Source organism: Bos grunniens, chromosome 9 (genome assembly GCF_055505025.1).
Source record: "Bos grunniens cultivar Pamir isolate PY7600 chromosome 9, Bosgru_T2T1.0, whole genome shotgun sequence".
Classification (NCBI taxonomy): domain Eukaryota; kingdom Metazoa; phylum Chordata; class Mammalia; order Artiodactyla; family Bovidae; genus Bos; species Bos grunniens.
The window spans coordinates 40,764,760-40,784,401 of record NC_141173.1 but is presented as its reverse complement, the minus strand read 5'-3'; the positions used below and the strand labels follow the sequence as shown (position 1 = coordinate 40,784,401).

Sequence of the window (19,642 nt, the reverse complement as noted above, 5' to 3'; positions counted from 1 at the left end):
CTTGAAACACTGTGTGGCCCAAACAAAATTCTTCACAGGCCCAATTTACCTCCTTGAGTCGTAAACTAACAGGCCACTTTGCTTTTAGTTTAAATTACATATGGTCATAGACTAGAAAGCTCATAAAAGTCAATTTTGTTTCAATCATTTGAGTAGGATAAAAGTGCTTCTTGGACAGCAAATTTTCCCTCCTTGTTTTAGTAGAAAATTCTACAGGTCATTAATACGATTGATGTGAGGTATCTAAAAGAACTCAATGGCTGCTTTTAAGAGAAGCTTATCAACGCTGGTAGATAATATGCCTTAATGTGAGTCTCATGGTAATGAAGCAGGCACCTGTTACTTCCTACGAATCACAGAATAAAGAGCCAAATTACTTCTAAGCACAAGGACTCCGAAAGTGTCATAACACAGATGGAAAAAAATCAAATGTCTACCAGTCTCCAGTTGAACTACACAGCTCTGATTCTCTTTACAGACCAAAAATGAAATCCAATTCGAGAAAACTGATAAGGCTTCTTGTTTCTTGGAGAAAATGAACTGGACAAATTGCACACAGAAAACCTAAAATCTCCACCACCAATTGTTGAAAAACAGTGGGGCCTCCATTAGCAGTTCTTTTGCCCACAGAATGCTCTCAGAGGAGCTGTGAGGTTTGGAAGGAGTGCAGAAGCCTACTCTCCATCAAAGTTTTCATCAGAACCTGCTTTTTTTTTTTGGCGAAACTAAGCAAGTGTTATTTCACACCCACATATTGCTGGAATCCATTCAATTACCCTCAACGACTGTTTAAAATGAAAATGCTGTGCCTCCTGAGGACAATGTAAGAGGATTAATGAATGTTGCTCCTGAAGGACAGACGTGTAGGGAAATAGCAGAAGCCTAAAGAAGCTGGAAACTACTGCTGGGCCTTATTTTACAAGCAATTCAAACCTACCTTCAAGTATTTTGTAAAGAATAATGATGTTTAAGGCAGTTGGATATATCAAGGGCCTACTATGCCATTTTTCCTCATTCTTCTTGAAGACAATCATGGAATGAGAAAATTAAGAGGATGACAAGAAGTGATGAAGACAAGACAGAATCTTGCCATATGGTTTTTCAGGAGAAGAGGAAACAGCATTTTCCCCCCTGACACACTGTTCCAAAGGATCTGTAACTAACAAACCAAGCCAGCACTTTGCTGGGTTCTGTAGCTCTGTGACTCAGAAGTCACTTTTCTATCCAACATATTAAATGTCAAGCAAAATATCTCCGATAAGAGAGAAGAAATTTCTTCAGGAAGCTTTGCTCCTGTATGAGTTCTGATGAAACAAAATTTATATTTTAAGGCAAGACAAGAAAAATTTAAATAAACTTTTTTCTCTGCCCGTCTGGACCTCCTCCCTCCCTTCTAGTGTGCACTGTGCACCTGCATTATGCATTAACCAGACCACCCCAATGGCAGAAATATCAGCTTAACCAGAAAGCTTATTTTTTTTTCTTCTGGAGCTAGCCACGTAATTTCTTAGAAGGCAACCTTCCTTTCTCAATCCTGTAAAATGCCATGATGACCCACCACTCAGCTTATACACACAGACTTTTTGGTAACTTTATGTACAATGCCAATTTAGCACTTCCCCAAAGTTGGCTTAAAGCTCAACATTCAGAAAACTAAGATCATGGCAGCTGGTCCCATCACTTCATGGCAAATAGATGGGGAAACAGTGGCTGACTTTATTTTTTGGGGCTCCAAAGTCACTGCAGATGGTGACTGCAGCCATGAAATTAAAAGACGCTTACTCCTTGGTAGGAAAGTTATGATCAACCTAGACAGCATATTAAAAAGCAGAGACATTACTTTATCCACAAAGGTCCTTTTAGTCAAGGCTATGGTTTTTCCAATAGTCATGTATGGATGTGAGAGTTGGACTATAAAGAAAGCTGAGTGCCGAAGAATTGATGCTTTCGAACTGTAGTGTTGGATAAGACTCTTGAGAGTCCCTTGGACTGCAAGGAGATCAAACCAGTCCATCCTAAAGGGGATCAGTCCTGGGTGTTCTTTAGAAGGACTGATGCTGAAGCTGAAATTCCAATACTTTGGCCACCTCATGCGAAGAGCTTACTCACTTGAAAAGACCCTGATGCTGGGAGGGATTGTGGGCAGGAGGAGAAGGGCCGACAGAGGATGAGATGGTTGGATGGCATCTCCGACTCAATGGACACGAGTTTGGGTGAACTCCAGGAGTTGGTGATGGACAGGGAGGCCTGGCATGCTGTGGTTCATGGGGTCACAAAGAGTTGTACACGACTGAGCAACTAAACTAAACTGAACTGAAAGGAGAGCAACTGCTACAGAACAGACTGGGTCAGGTGACCTGGAGAGAACTGGGCCTCCCTTAATGGAAATTCTTACCTTAAATACTCACTTAGGACCTTATTAATGTTACTAGCTATATTATTTATATTCTACCTATTTCACAAGATTATTATTTCTTATACTACCAAATGTGTGATGGAGCCTCCAATAAAATTAATGATGATTAGGCAAGCTTAAACAATTGACCAAATATATTGTCCTATAAGATCAAAGATTATAACAGTGTAACTTTAGATATAAGAAGATGCAACAAGAGACATCCTAGACCATAACTGACTAGTAAAACAGATGGTCCAGAGGCTTTTGACTATTGTTAACAGGGCCAAGTGCAGTAACAGGGCACTGAGCAGCCTATCAATGAAATCCCTGATTGACCTAGGAATGAGCATTCCTAGCGCCTTGGGACAAGTTGGTCGTGAAATGCCTCTCAAACCTTGGTCAAAATTAAGACCAAAAGGGAGGGGACTGTAAAACAGAGACTGTTGTCTACTATCCAGTTCTATAAGAATCAAGTCATTAGCCACTACATTCACTGACCTACAATACCCTGGAACTCAGGACAAAATCAGGATAAGGCATTCTGTGCTCTAAGAAAAGATAGGCCTTCAGATAGATATTTTCAGGAGAAAATTCATGAACCCATACTTAGAAAAGCGCTAAAACCTTTAAAGATATGTTACTTATGAATCACAGTAACTCTCCATCAAGCTGTGTGCTTGACTGCACTACCCTTTCTAGAGAATCGCTTATACTGGCCTCCCCCTTTACCTCTTTGGAGCAGTTCTCAAAGGTCTCTGAGAGATTGTCTCCTGAGTTATAGTACTCAGTTTGGTTCAAGTAAAATTTTCCATTTCTTTCTCAGATTGACTACTGATTAATTTTTTTGTCAACAGTACTTCTCCTGGGCATATTAGCCATATATTTTGCTGCTTTCAGGTAGATTCCCTACTTGTAAAAGAAACATCTACCCAAGATTGTAGAAAAAAGTATAATCAAGGAGACCATCATTAGTCCTCTATTTATGTCCTCCAGAAGAACTTTAGCCATGTAATCATAGTAAATATCTAAGAAAGAGAAACCAGAAACAAACACAGAAAACAGAGAGAAAGTAAAAGAATAAAAAAGAATCATAGTGATATTTGTATGCTTAAAGTTTCTGTAATATAGAAAAATGTATGGATTCTAGGGGAGTCCTAATCCCACAGGGCAGTGTTTATCCACCATGTATCATCTGCCCTCATTTCATAATGCTGTAAGATTGGAACCTCTGATGTGAAAGAGGGTTTAATATTTAGAACTATTTCTTGTATAGCTTGGTGAAAGAAGAGGATAAGAAAAGAGGAAAAGAATTACATGGGGACTACACATTTCTCTTTTTTATAACAGATTATTTGCTTTAAGAGAAGCATAAGCTATGATTAAAGTGGCAATATAATTGCTGAATTTTTGTGCCTCTAACACCTGCAAAGGAAGCACATTGACAAGAAACACTTGGCAACCCAATTATTTCATACAGGTTTTCATTCACCCAGAAAGCCATCCTCAAAATAGAATGGAACTTTTTCTCCTTCACCAATCTGGTAGATGCCTACAGCAAAGTATCCAAGAACCTAAATAATATTGTTTATCATTATGCCCAACAAACAAAATTTAAATAAAATAGGATTCAAGGAATTTAACACATTACTTCTAAATTTATTATATTAATTAACTGTGCATTCAGTTTATATTTCACCTTATCTCAACGCGAGGCTAAAAAGGAACAAGACTTATCCCTGGAGAGGTAGGGGACATCCCACTCTGCTCCCTAAACTGGGAGGACAGACTAGATAGCTGCTCTTTCCACTTTGGAGGAGCGTTTTAATTTGACTGTGAAATAGTGGAAAAATGAAACAAAGCCAAGATTCCCACTATCTAGGAATTTGGGAAAGTAATACTGTATATCCTGAAAATATGAAAATAACTAACTAGCTAGGGGGAAGAAAATCCAGGGAAATTTTCTTCTTTACGAGGCTAAATAAAACCTAAAACAATACTTAAAAAATAGTTATTTTAATTTCTATGTTCACTCAATTATTTCTTATATATTTTTAACCAAAGACATTTACAATTACACATAATAGGTTGAAATAATAAGATTCTTATTTTTTACTTATTGATGTCTTGGGAATACACATTTACTAAGGGTCACTAGGAAATGTGATCCTTTCCATCATGAACAACTGCACAGACAAAACATTCAATCTAAAATAGATTATTAGGTCACAACACATACAAAGCAACTCGCAAATCAGAACGCATTTATGTTGTCTCCCAAACTGGTCAAAGATTAGCAAGGAAGTAGGAATGATGAAAAAAGGTTTCTGGGCCACCGTCCTTGACCTGAATGTTCAGTGATGGAAAGGGCATGAATCATAGGATGGGGGTAAAAGAATCAGCATAAACCAAAGGAGTGGAAAGAAGTTATAACAAATGATATTTAGGGAACGGCTGAGGCTAAAGACTTGGGACAGATTAGTGAAAATTAAAGCAACCACTATTGAATGCTTACAACATGTAAGGTTCTATGCAAATATTTCCTTTTTTTTAATGTACTTTTATTTTTTTCTTTTAATTTACTTTTAAATTACTTTTAAAACTTAATTTAATTAAAACTTAAATTAAATTTAATTAAAATTTAAATTAAATTTACTAAATTTAATTTAAATTACTTTAAAGTTTACTTTTAAAACTGAGTCCCAGGGCTCAGACTTGCATCTCTGTCTTTGTGAGCAACCCTCACTGCCCAGATGATCTCCTGTAGTCTCACAGCTTTGAAAGAGCCACTTGTACACGGAGGATTCCCACATCTTTATTTTCAGCCTGGACATTTCCTCCAGTTTCAGACTCCTATGTCCAACTGCCTATGTGACATTTCCATATGGATATCCAAAGGATAACTCAAACTCAAGATGTTTAAAACAAAACTCCTGATTTCCATCTACTCCCCCGAAAACACAAAACAACAAAAACTACTCCTTTCTCATCTTCCTGCAAAATATATCCAATGTTGGACCACTTCCCACACCTCCACTTAAACCACTCTAAGTCACCACTGTCTCCAGCAGGAATCACTACAGCAGCCTCCTAAAGGAAGCAGATGTGAACTTGCCCTCCAGAGGCCCTTTGAGTCTATGCATTCCAAACCTTTCCATTTGAGGCTCCAGTTATCGATTCTATTGTCTGAAGTGGAAGCTAAGATTTAAGAAAGATTCTTCAACAGGTAAAAGAGAAGCAATGGAGGCTGAGAGCAGATGTGAAATGGCAAGTGCAAGGTTGCGTTAGGGGTGCCCAGGATGGAACATTTGAGAACATCCAGAGGGACAAAAGAACCTGAACTCCTAAGCAATATCAAGTCCTGAGTCAAATGTCCCCTCCAGGTTAGCCTTTCTTGACTCCTCAAGCAGAGTTCAGAGCTTAATTACAGCGTTTGTCACATTATTGGATGTCTGTGCTCTGGGCCTCCCCACTAGACCCTGAGCTCATGTTGTGCCCCCAGGCCCTGGTGCAGCATGGTCATCAGGATTGTTCTGGTAAGCCCTTGGCAAAAGGGTGTTTAAAAGCCTTTGGCAAAACATGGTAGTGCATTAGAAGAATGCAGGAAGTGACTACATCGTTCTGGAAGAGCAAATTAAGACTTAATATAGGAAATGAGGTTTCAGATATAGATGTCTGAATTAATCCAGGAAGATAACACTGATGGATTAGACAGGGACAGCAGCGGTGTGGAAAGACAGAGGTCAAGGCTTGAAGAGGAAGTGAGAGAAAGGAAAACAGTAGAAGAAATTGGCAGACGTGCCATTGAAAAGTAGGTTAGAAGTTAAAGAAAGCAGCAGCGTCCAAGGAAGAGTTTTTCTCTCTCCCCAGTAGGGGGATGTTTAAAAGAAAAGAAGAAAAGCGAGGCAAAAGAAGTTGCCCCAAAGGATGTGGTTAGGGTTGATGTATAAAGACCAGGCAAGCTCAGACCTTCAGTTCTTCATCTTTTCATTCCCAAGTACCAAGTAAATTACTGAGCTCCAAGAGGTGGATAGGAGGCCAGAGGCTTAAAACTCAAGAGGTCAAAACTGAATAAAATAACTACTCAATGCCTGAGCCGAGAAGTTAATGAGGTAGGGAGCCCAACACTGTGTTCTAAGACAAATCCGAGTTATTACTTCAGTCCTCCAGGTCCAATTAATTTTCCATTAAGTGGTGCTGGGGGCTGGACTTCTCACCCTCCGCTCACCACCCTGCCGACGACGTCTGCGGTGGAATTCAAGGAAAATTCGACTGAGTGGATCTTCATCACTGCCATGAAGGTAGAGTGGAAAAGCAATTCACAGTGGCTACCTACTCAGCTTTGTGCAGGCCTCACGGAGAAAACCGGGAGAGCAGAAAATACAAACAAAACCAGAACTCCTTTCTTTCCCTTGCCTTGTCCACTGCTCACGCCCTTTCCCCTCCTCCCCGCAAAAAGTAAGCTCCTTGAGAGCAGGGCTTGGCGCTTCGCTGCTGGATGCCCGCCTAACAGTGGGCCTGGCACACAGTGAACGCTCAGCAAATACTGGTTGATTATTGAATGAACCCAGCTCCCACTTCATCGTATCTGGTCATTAAAGGATGCCACCAGTGGTGCTGCTTAAGAGAGCACAGAGGTGAGAGAGGAAGCAGAAGATTTTTTTTTTTTTTTTGAAGGTCGCAGTTTGGGCAGTCCGCGGAGGCCTGGAGTTGAGGGCTCTGGAGCGAGTCCGGGAGGGGGATCCCGGTCTAAAGACCAAGATTGCATCTTTTGCAACTGACCTTCAGGCGGGGACGCCCGCGCAGGGCGCAGCAGCCAGGCTCCGGCGTCCCACTCCTGCTGCCCCCCGCCGGCGCTCGCCGCCCGCTGCGCACGTAGGTCACCTGCCTCCGGCTGGCGCCGCGCAGCTGGCCGGGCGCGGGCTGCAGGTGCGACCCGGGCGGTCGGGGGGCCTGGCCTGGCGGGGGGCTGAGGGCTGGGGGCTGGGGCCCGGCGCGCTGCAGCTCCGCGCAGAGCCGCAGGCCAAGCAGCAGAGCGGCGGCGAGCAGACAGCGGCGCAGGGCACAGCAGCCCCTCCCGGGCAGCCTCTCCCGCGCCATGGAGGGCTGGGCCGGGCCCGGCCCGGGGCTCCCCTCCGCCGCCCGCACGCGCCCACCCGCAGCAGGGATGTGGCCCCGCGGGCCCGAGCTGCCAACTGTGGAAACTCCCCCGCGGGCCGGGGCGCGGGCTCTGACCCGCCTCTCTTCCTCTGTTCAAGGAAGCCTCGGCGTAACCTTATCCAGCCCGGCTGGCAAGGGCGCGCGGAACGGCGGGCCAGGCGGGGTCCCAGGGACGCAGGCGGCTCAGCCGAGCCAGACTCCGGGCCCAGCCCCACCTCGAGGGTCCCCGAGGAGGCGCCCTCCAGCCCAGGCTCCGGAGCCTGAAAACTACATGGCCAGAAAAAGCAGAGTCCTAACGGGATCCTGGGCCATAACTTCATTTTCTAGTACTAGTGTTGTTGAAGAAACACAGGAGGAGGATAGGTGAGCTGCCAGGTTTTGCTGCAAGGAACAAATTCCGATTGTCAAGCAGCTTGTGCCATGAAGCACATTGTAAAAATACATCACACTTATATGCTCAGGTTTACAACTTCTCTCCCTCAAGAAAGAAGGGAAAGGGGGAGGACAGAATAGCGCTGGATGCAGAATAATCAAATTAAAGTTATTCCATTTCTAAATTTTGCCTGAAGCCAACCCGTGCTTTCTCCTCGTGTTACGAAATGTGTGGGGGTGAAGGAGGAGGGGGAAAAGCCAGCTAAGACATCTGACAGCAGGGAGAGAGAACAGAAGTTACCATGGCATGATGTAAATCAAATTAATTTAGCTCCCAACACACACCTCCCTGCTGTCTTGCAGAGATACAGAGGAACAAATTTATCTTTCAGCAAAATGCTCCCCAGCTGGTATTTCCATCACCACCTTGACCTTAATTAATCAGGCTGAATGCTCACAGCCTGAAGTCCAGGGTTGACTGTTCCTTTTCAATTGTGAGTAGACTTCTTTCTCACAACCCAGTTGAGGTTTGGGTTTGAGTTTGTTTTCTTTAGCTGTGGCATATTTTTTCATCCTCTATGCTTTCATTTTCCATGCTTTTATGTCAGACTACCCTTGCTGACCTGCCCTCTGCCTTTGACAGCCTATTTGTTGTTGTTCAGTCTCTCCCTTGTGTCTGACTCTTGACCCCATGGACAGCCTATAGCATGAACAACAGAGAACAAATATGGAACCCCGCAGCCCCTAGGTGGGAAATTACACTCTCCGTCTCAATTTCAGGAATTTTCCATAAGGAGCCCTCCTTTCTAAAATCCTTCTGGCTTAAGAAAGACCCAATTGAATCTTTGTCACTGCACAAAGCACTTGGGCTATTTCTCTGCATGTAACAAAACTTCTCCACCTGATACAGTCCACTCTCTGAGCACTCTAGGTCCTCAGGCTCCTGTGGGTTTCATTATGGTTGAATTTTGGTGTTTTCCTAGATGTAACTCTCTGGCTATTACAGATAGGCTCTGTTTTAAAGATACCGATCAAGTTCACTTTTCCTGACACAAACTCTCAGACAAAACATCACATCCCTTGACTACTTAAACAACATGAGCTGTGGTGTTACACTTGAACTGAATCAGGTGTGCTGAATCAGGACCCTGCCTTTCAGAAACCATGAGACTTTGGGCAAAATAGCTTCTGTGAGTCTCAGTTTTCTCATGTGTAAATAGACATATATCTCATAGGATTACAAAGATTGCATAAAAATTAAATGTTCAATACCTATATAATGCATGGTTATAGAAGTTATTCAATTAATAGTGATTATTTTTATTAATTACCATTAAAGAAAACTCTGGATGTTATGAAAAACAAGCTTTAAGCATTGATTCCAAAGGAAGAAGTAATTTTGCCTCCTAGAAGACAATTGGCAATTTCTGAAGACATTTTGTTACAAGCAGTGAGGGTCAGGGGAGGATGCTGCTGCTGCTGCTGCTGCTGCTGCTGCTAAGTCGCTTCAGTCGTGTCCGACTCTGTGCAACCCCATAGACGGCAGCCCACTAGGCTCCCCCGTCCCTGGGATTCTCCAGGCAAGAACACTGGAGCGGGTTGCCATTTCCTTCTCCAATGCATGAAAGCGAAAAGTGAAAGTGAAGTCGCTCAGCGGTGTCCGACTCTTAGCAACCTCATGGACTGTAGCCCACCAGGCTCCTCCATTTTCCAGGCAAGAGTACTGGAGTGGGGTGCCATTGCCTTCTCCTACTGGCACCTAATGGGAGAGACCAGAGATGCCTCAAAATATTAGAAAATATAACAATATTTGTTTAAGATATTTATCTTACACTGTATTCTCTGAATTAGGAGTACCCAACAGTTGCTAGAAACCACTAAAACTCAAGATCCCTCGATTGCACTCTTTTTTTTTTTTAATTTTATTTTATTTTTAAACTTTACATAATTGTATTAGTTTTGCCAAATATCAAAATGAATCCACCACAGGTATACATGTGTTCCCCATCCTGAACCCTCCTCCCTCCTCCCTCCCCATACCATCCCTCTGGGTCATCCCAGTGCACTAGCCCCAAGCATCCAGTATTGTGCATCGAACCTGGACTGGCAACTCGTTTCTTACATGATATTTTACATGTTTCAATGTCATTCTCCCAAATCTTCCCACCCTCTCCCTCTCCCACAGAGTCCATAAGACTGTTCTATACATCAGTGTCTCTTTTGATGTCTCGTACACCGGGTTATTGTTACCATCTTTCTAAATTCCATATACAATTGCACTCTTAAATTATGTAATTGTGTGAAGCTGTTTAAGATATGATTTGTCTTGTGCTTGTGATTGTGGATCACCAATGTCTGATACAGACTTTCCTAGAAGTTTTAATTTCTATGCTGCCAACATAGTGTCACTAACAAAAGAAGTCATCTTTTGAAGCTTATGATACCACTAACTTATACCTTCTGCCTATCTGTTGAATTCTTCAAGGGGAAACATGAAGAGTATCCTATAATATTAAAATGGGGATATTTAATGAGACTCTGAACTAGGAGTGGAGGAGAGGAACACAGAACACTGTAGCCCTTGAAGAGAATGGGCAAAATGACCTCATGTTTTCCCTTATCTCATGTCTATGGCTCTCTAATAATGTTTCCATTATGGGGGGAGCATATTTACTATCCAAATAAAATGTACTATGTAAAGGCCCTTTTCTCCTATCTTTTACAGCTGTCTCTATGTGTTTATTATTAATAAAAAGGAACAGTTTATATGGATGTAGCACCATTAATTTTCTAGGAAGGAATCTCCTATTTTAAACTTATATCCAGTATTTCCATGTGTTGTTGATGGTAATGAATCAGGAAATGCATCAGTTGGTAGTCTGGAGAGACGAATCTAAAGATCACTCACAGAGCTGACAAGCAATTTTTCACCTTTGCTTTTGTTATAGACTTGAACTCGTCTCAGTCGTTTATGGATATGTTTCCAAAATGCAGATAATCATTAACCACTGGCTTGTAGGTTGGTTAATTAAATATGGAGGTCAATACACCACAAAAGCAGCATTCATTGGATCATAAATTACATCCTCCTTGAGGTTTCAGCCAACAAAAACGAGTGAAACAGGACATTTTTACTGCTAATCTCCTAGACACCATATATTTCAATTTATACACATGCTGCTTGCAGGGCAGTGGTTCTCAACCAGGGGTAATTTTGCCTTCTAGAGGACAAATGACCATTTCTGAAGACATTTTGTTACAACCGGTGAGAGTCAAGGGAGGATGATACTGGCTTCTAATGGGTAGAGACAAGGGATACCTCAAAACACCCTTCAGTGAAAACAATAGCTTTCCACAACAAAAAATTATCCACTCCAGAACGTCAATAGAGCTGAAGTTGAGAAACCCAACTGTAGCCACTGCAAATAGAAAAAGTAGAAGCAGTGACAGGCTTAATTTTGGGGGCTCCAAAATCATTGTGGACAGTGCCCGCAGCCATGAAAAGACACTTGCTCCTTGGAAGGAAAGCTATGATAAACCTAGACAGCATATTAAAAAGCAGAGACATCACTTTGCCAACAAATGTCCATATTATAGTCAAAGTTATGTTTTCCAATAGTCATGTACGGATGTGAGAGAGGGACCATAAAGAAGGCTGAGTGCCCAAGGACCGATGCTTTCAAATTGTGGTGCTGGAGAAAATTCTTGAGAGTCCCCTTGACAGGAAGGAGATCAAATCAGTAAACCCTAAAGGAAATCAACCCTAACTATTCATTGGAAGGACTAATACTGAAGCTCCAATACTCTGGCCATCTGATGCGAAGAGCCAACTCATTGGAAAATACCCCAATGCTGGCAAAGATAGATGGCAAAAGGAGAAGGGGGCAGCAGATGATGAGATGGTTAGATAGCATCACCGACTCAATGGACATGAATTTGAGCAAAGTTCAGGTGATAGTGAAGGACAGGGGAGCCTGGCAGGCTGCAGTCCAAGGGGTCGCAAAGATTCGGACACGACTTGGCAACTGAACAACTGTAGCTGTGGATATTAATGTAGCAACATTTGATTAGAGGCTGTCCAGAGAGAATACAGAAGCTGACTAACTAGGATCCTTACTTCGGCTAGGTGGTTGTTTCTGTTTCACAATGTGAAGTAACCAACCTCAATTAATCAAATTTAGAAAGATACAAAGCTATCATTAACATCTTCCCCCAAACCCCATTCTCTTTTCTCCATGTAATACCTGTTCACTGTGGAGAATATACACAAGCGAAAGAAGATATCAACAATAATTCATAATATCACAATCCAGATATAGCTATCCTGTCAGATTTTTTCCTATTCATATAATATATGAAAGTGAAAGTGAAGTCGCTCAGTTGTGTCCAACTCTTTGTGACCCCATGGACTATATATAGCCTGCCAGGCTCCTCCGTCCATGGGATTTTCCAGGCAAGGATACTGGAGTGGGTTGCCATTTCCTTCTCCAGGGATTTTCCCGACCCAGGGATTGAACCCAGGTCTCCCGCACTGCAGGCAGACTCTTTACCATCTGAGCCACCAGGGAAGCCCCAATACTATATATGTGTGTGTATATATATATATATATACACACACATACACACACATATACACATCATATGTGTGTGCATGTGTGCTAAGTCGCTTCAGTCGTGTCCAACTCTGTGCAGCCCTATTAACTGTATCCTGCCAGGCTCCTCTATCCATGGGATTCTCCAGGCAAGAATACTGGAGTGATTGCCATGCCCTCCTCCAGAGGATCTCCCCGACCCATGGATGGAACCCTCATTTCTTATGTATCCTGCACTGGCAGATGGGTTCTTTACCACTAGTGCCACCTGGGAAGCTGTGTATATAGTATGTACTATATGGACTTCCCAGGTGGCCCAGTGTTAAAGAATCTACCTGCCAATATGGGTTTCACCCCTGGGTTAGGAAGATCCCCTGGAGAAGGAAGTGGCAACCCACTCTAGTATTCTTGCCTGGGAAATCCTATAGACAGAGGAGCCTGGGGGGCTACAGTCTATAGGATGGCGAGAGTTGGACATAACTTAGCAACTAAGCAACAACAATATATACATATAAAACAAAAGTGAACTTGTGCTTCTTTATAATCTGTTTTTGTAACATAATATTAATATTTACATATGTTAAATAATAAATATATTATTTAATATATAATTATATAATATTTAAATCTTTTTTTTCACTTTAAATTACAATGATATTTTACTTTAGTCACAACATTTGACACTTCAAAACAAGATACCACTAATAAATAACAAAAGTGGAAATACTTATCAAGGCTACAACAGACATGTTTAGCTGAGAATCACTTCAACAGAGTAAAGCTCTAAAAATACCAGACAAACCAATACTTGTTTGGAATAAGATGTACAACTTTCTTACTGTACAGGTGAGGCCCTGTTTCCATGTGGTCAGGGTTATAGTAAATCATATTTAAATGTGTAATTTATCATATAATACATAAGATGATGTCTAGGATTTGCTTAAAAACAATCCAATGGAGAGGTGAGAGATAAGCAGGTATGTAAATGAAGGAAGAATGTCTGTGGGCTGATGATTGTTGTACCTGGGTGATGGGGATTCTCAGCTCTCTATTACTGAGTATGTTTGAAATGTTCCATAATTGAAATGTCTTTAGATATTTACCTGTTAACCTAGAGCATCATCTTTAATGGCTGCATGTACCATAATTTAGCCAATCTCACTGTTGAATGATTAGATCATTGTCAGGTTTTCATTTTCTAAACAATGCTGTGATGGACATCTTTGTAGCTAAGTCTGATGGGTCAGAGGTAGACAGTGAGAAAAAGAAAGAAGTCAAGGATAATTTCAAGGTTTTACCTGAGTAATTAGAAAAATGAAGTTGCCAAAAATGAAGGGAAAGGCTCAATAATCACCCTGCTCAGTAAGAGTCATGTGGGGTGAAAAATCAAGGGTTTGATTTTTGTGGTCATATTATATTTGGGAAGCCATCCAAATGGAGATGTCAAGTAGGCAGTTGGATTTGAAAGACTGGAATTCAGAGGTACAGTGAAGCCTGGGAATATAAATTTGAATCATCAGTATATTGATGTTGAGAGAGGGAGGGAAGAAATATTTGAAGGCTTAGCTCTGGGGATGACCAATTTAAGGTCAGGAAGATGAGAAGACTCCATCAAAAGATTTGGAGAGAGTCAGTGAAATAAGAATGTAGTGTCCCAGAAACCAAGTGAAAAAAGTATTTCTAGAAGAAAAACACAGAGCAGTCCAATAAAATGTGGGCTGAAAACTGTCAATGAGATTTGGTAACACCATACTTATTACCTGTCTCTTCCAACATAGTTGGAAGAGACTTCCGAGAGGTCAGGGACTTGTTTGCTTTGATTATTGCTGTAACCTCAGTTTTTAGAACTGCACCTGGCAATGTAGTATGTGCTCAATAAATAACTGTTGAAGAGTGAATAATAAACCAAATAAACCAAAGTATTAATAATTATTTTATCATGTTAAATTCTTAAGAGTAGAATTGCTAAGTAAAAGCAAAATTGAAAGTCTTTCAATGTGAAAGGCTATTATTAATTTTTTCAGTCCATCAAAAAAGACTGCATTAATCCCATTTAAAGCCCATCAAATACTCCTTTGTTATCAGTGGGAAACCTCAAAGGATAGCTTGAGCCAGCTTCTAAGATGAACTAATCAGTTTATTTTTAGTTCCCTCCTACTTCTATCACTACACTTGAAACACACTTTATTTCCCTTTCAACACCCATCTCAAGCTTCAGCTTAGATAGGATTGTGTACACTGAACTGTCAATTAGTTTCCTCCTCTCCACCCTAAGGATGTAGCTAAATATCAAGATATTAGTTCAGTATGACTTAGGCCTCATGAGAAGTATCCACATTAAAGAAAGAAATCATCAAGATGAAAACTTTAAAGACCTAGAAAAACAAAGTATAATAGAATGACAGACATTGGAACCACTCTTTGGGGCTGGGAGCTCTGTCTAAAAATCACACTCTTGCCCAGTCTACAGCCTAATAAAGTTGGCTCTGGGCTAGTCTTATGGAAAATGCCCAGAGGATGTCTCTGTGCCCTGGCCTGCTTGGGAAAGAACTCTTTCCTGCCTCTTTTGGATCCCCTAATGTTGTGTTCTCTCATTCTTGGTGTTTGTCTTACTCAAGCAGTTTGGACTTGCTTTATCCTTCCTCTACACAGGAGGTGTGGTGCTGGAGAAGACTCTTAAGAGTTCCTTGGACTGCAAGAAGATCAAACGAGTCAATCCTAAAGGAAATCAACTCTGAATATTCATTGGAAGGATTGTTGCTAAAGGTGAAGCTCCAGTACTTTGGCCATCTGATGCAGAGAGCCGGCTTATTAGAAAAGACCCTGATGCTGGGAAAGATTGAAGACAAAATGAGAAGGGGGCAGAGGATGAGATGGTTAGATAGCATCAATGACTCAGAGAATTGAAGCAGAGGATGAGATGGTTAGATAGCATCATTGACTCAATGGCATGAATTTGAGCAAACTCTGGGAGATAGTGGAGGATAGAGGATGCTGAAGTGCTACAGTCCATGGGTTCACAAAGAGTTTGGCACAACTTAGTGACTGAACAACACGTCAGCAAGCTAAGTGACATATCCACCAGCACTATTTCAGTTCTGAGGCCAACTGTTAAGAATAAAAAAGTGAGAGGTGCCCCAGTTCCTGGAAATCCCTACCCCCCTCCCCAAAATAGTTGGAATAATCCAATAACGAAATAATCGTTATTTCTTTTAGTTGCTAAGTCATGTCAGACTCTTTTGCAACCCAATGGACTGTAGCCTACCAAGCTCCTCTGTCCACGGGATTTCCCAGGCAAGAATATTGGAGTGCGCTGCATTTCCTTCCCCACAGGATCTTCCCGACCCAGGGATGGAACCCACGTCTCTTGCATTTGTAGGCAGATTCTTTACCACTGAGCCGCCAGGGAAACCCTTAAATTGGTCTATGAAATTACCCAGCCCATAAAAATTAACCAGGCCATATTTGGGGGCCACTCTCACCTTCTGAGATGGCCCACACTCTGTCTGTAGAGTGTGTTTCTCTCTAAATAAATTCACTTCTCACCTATCACTTTGTCTCCTACTGAATTCTTTTTTGTGATCAGACATCAAGAACCTGAGCTTCATTATGTCCTGAAACCAAATGTGATCTCAGTTAAAAGACTATAGGTTCAAGTCCAAAGCTTGGTTTTGGATGGGTTGGAGTCCTGGCCATGTGGGTTCAGTTCCAGCCAGAGTTACAGTCTCAGAATGGGCCTGAATCAGACCTCGTGGACCTAGAATGGGCCTAGAACTGCCGACAAACAACAGACACTACAAGCAACCCTGCTGAAATCAGACCCAAGAAAATACATTTCCTCCAGCAAATCCTGGTGCTTATCCACCCTAACCAATAAAGTTGTTGCTGTTGTTCAGTTGCTAAGTCATGTCTGACTCTTTGCAACCCTGTGGACTGCAGTACACCAGGCCCCTCTGTCCTTCACTGTCTCCCAGAATTTATCATACTCAAATCCATGTTGGATGGCTCACGAGTAATATTTCCAACCTGGTTCCTTTTCCCATCAAGGAACTTGGGAAGGATCAGGGAATGCTTCACCCAAGTCATTGGTAAAAAAAAAGAAACATGTGTGTTGGGGGAAAGACGTGTATAGACAGGGTGAAATCTATGAGGCCTGATAGCTCTAGGCCTGGACAGGAAGTTCATAAAAGACTTCACACACACACACACACAGACACTTTCCTGGATTCTGAAAACATATCTGAAGCGTTGTTAGATAGGTTTATTTATGGACATCAACTCTCATGATGAGACATTCCTGGATTTTGTGACAGTAAAGCAGCTTAAGTTAAGAATGATCAAAACACTCCCTGTTTCATAGGACCAGGACCACCTGGGAGCACTTCCCCTCTCTCACTCTCAGCTCATCTTATCATTATGACACATGCCAGAAATAATCTCCCCGCTACAGATCACTTTGAAGTCAAAAACATTCCTGGTTGAAACTTTCCTAAAGTCAAGGGCTTAAAAAGCCTTTTAAGGTCAGAAAAGATCACCAGGGAACTGACAGGATAAAGTGAAGCACAGCATGCCCAAAGGCAAACATCTCAGGGCTCTGTCATTTCAACTTAGCTTGTGAATATATTAAAAATCCTGAGGTCAAAAGTCATTTTGCTTTTTCATCACATCACCACTCTAGCCCAAGAGAGAGCAGAAGAACTAACTATACTGCTTTCAGATCACAATGCAGAGACTCTCAAACTTAAGTGTGAGTGAGAACCACCTGGGAGTTATTTAAAATGCAGGTTTACAAGCCCCACCTCCAGAGAGTAAGTCAGAGATGAGTTCTTAAAGTCTTTTTTAAACAAGGTTTAGGTAGTCTGTGATAAAATCTTTAGACGCCTTGACATGGAGATTCCTAGGCCATGGTGATGGTTGAGGGGGATGAAGGGCTTGTAGAAGGTTGGAAGCAGTTATTACAAGGTGTCCATGAACACATGGACATCACCAGATGGCTAACACTGAGATCAGATTGATTATATTCTTTGCATCCAAAGATGGAGATGCTCCATACAGTCAGGAAAAACAAGACCAGGAGCTGACTGTGACTCAGATCATGAAATCCTTATTGCCAAATTTGGACTTAAATTGAAGAAAGTACGGAAAACAACTAGACCATTCAGGTATGACCTAAATCAAATCCCTTACGACTATACAGTGGAAGTGAGAAATAGATTTAAGGGACTAGATCTGATAGAGTGCCTGATGAACTATGGACAGAGGTTCGTGACATTGTACAAGAGACAGGGATCAAGACCATTCCCAAGAAAAAGAAATGCAAAAAAGCAAAATGACTATCTGAGGAGGCCTTACAAATAGGTGAGAAAAGAAGAGCAGCAAAAAACAAAGGAGAAAAGGAAAGATATACCCATTTGAATGCAGAGTTCCAAAGAATAGCCAGGAGAGATTAAAAAGCCTTCCTCAGTGATCAGTTCAAAGAAATAGAGGAAAACAATAGATCAGAAAGACTAGAAATCTCTTCAAGAAAACTAGAGATACCAAGGGAACATTTCATGCAAAGATGGGCTCAATAAAGGGCAGAAATGCTATGGACCTAACAGAAGCAGAAGATATTAAGAAGAGGTGGCAAGAATACACAGAAGAACTATACAAAAAAGATCTTCACAACCCAGATAATCACGATGGTGTGATCACTCACCTAGAGCCAGACATCCTGGAATGGGAAGTCAAGTGGGCCTTAGGAAATACTACGAACAAAGCTAGTGGGGGTGATGGAATTCCAGCTATTTTAAATCCTAAAAGATGATGCTGTAAAAGTGCTGCACTCAATATGCCAGGAAATTTGGAAAACTCAGCAGTGGCCACAGGACTGGAAAAGGTCAGTTTTCATTCCAACTGTAGGAAAGTTTCAACCAGGAATCTTTTTGACTTCAAAGTGATTTGTAGCAGGGAGATTAATGCTCAAACTACCATGCAATTGCACTCATCTCACACGCTAGTAAAATAATGCTCAAAATTCTCCAAGCCAGACTTCAGCAATATGTGAACTGTGAACTTCCAGATGTTCAAGCTGGTTTTAGAAAAGGCAGAGGAACCAGAGATCAAATTGCCAACATCCACTGGATCATCAAAAAAGCAAGAGAGTTCCAGAAAAACATCTATTTCTGCTTTACTGACTATGCCAAAGCCTTTGACTGTGTGGATCACAATAAACTGTGGAAAATTCTGAAAGAGATGGGAATACCAGACTACCTGACCTGCCTCCTGAGAAACCTGTATGCAGGTCAGGAAGCAACAGTTAGAACTGGACATGGAACAACAGACTGGTTTCAAATAGGGAAAGGAGTACGTCAAGGCTCTATATTACCACCCTACTTATTTAACTTCTATGCAGAGTACATCATGAGAAATGCTGGGCTGGATGAAGCACAAGCTGGAATCAAGATTGCTGGGAGAAATATCAATAACCTCAGATATGCAGATGACACCACCCTTATGACAGAAAGTGAAGAAGAACTAAGGAGCCTCTTGATGAAAGTGAAAGAGGAGAGTGAAAAAGTTGGCTTAAAGCTCAACATTCAGAAAACTAAGATCACAGCATCTGGTCCCATCAGTTCATGGGAAATAGATGGGGAAACAGTGGAAACAGTGGCTGACTTTATTTTGAGAGGCTCGACAGAGGATGAAATGGTTGGATGGTATTGCCAACTCAATGGACATGAGTTTGGGTAAACTCGGAGTTTGTGGGAGGCCTGGCGTGCTGCGGTCAATGGGGGTTGCAAAGAGTTGGACACGACTGAGCAACTGAACTGAACTGAACGAACACGTGGGTGCAAATGTTCTCCCTCAATCCTCTAAGTATAGTTACTAACAAATTGTTAGGCACTGACAAAGGGTCCTGATACTCAAAACTCAGAAAATCCCTTGTCTGCTGTTCTTTTCTTCCCCATGACACCTGATGGGAAGATGTAGGGGGTCCAAGAGGAGAGTTTTCTTCCCCTATCTGCTCTGGGAATTTCTCAGAGCTCTGGAATGAAAGGAAAAGGAGCTGGAGTCACCCACAGGAATATTGTACGGGCAAAGCTGCTCCTTGCTTTCTCTAACTAAATGATAGCACCTAGAA

General features: G+C 41.8%; 2 protein-coding genes across 5 annotated transcripts in view; both read right to left on the bottom strand.

Annotated features, from left to right (window-relative positions):
* The window catches only part of METTL24 (methyltransferase like 24), a 130,811-nt gene extending 122,970 nt beyond the window's left edge, over positions 1 to 7,841 (bottom strand). Inside the window, exon 1 of one of the 3 annotated variants that reach the window (XM_086317365.1) lies at positions 7,178 to 7,841. In XM_086317365.1, coding sequence (XP_086173491.1) covers positions 7,178 to 7,495 — 318 coding nt within the window. In that variant the 5' untranslated portion in view covers positions 7,496 to 7,841. The remainder of the gene's footprint in view (positions 1 to 7,177) is intronic. The other 2 variants (XM_086317366.1, XM_086317364.1) reach the window with 2 other exon arrangements.
* Positions 7,842 to 9,226: 1,385 nt separating this feature from the next.
* DDO (D-aspartate oxidase) overlaps positions 9,227 to 19,642 on the bottom strand; it is a 55,943-nt gene continuing 45,527 nt past the window's right edge. For both annotated transcript variants that reach the window (XM_086317349.1, XM_086317352.1), the window contains one exon: positions 9,227 to 9,686. In XM_086317349.1, the coding sequence (XP_086173475.1) occupies positions 9,677 to 9,686 (10 nt within the window). In that variant the 3' untranslated portion in view covers positions 9,227 to 9,676. The remainder of the gene's footprint in view (positions 9,687 to 19,642) is intronic.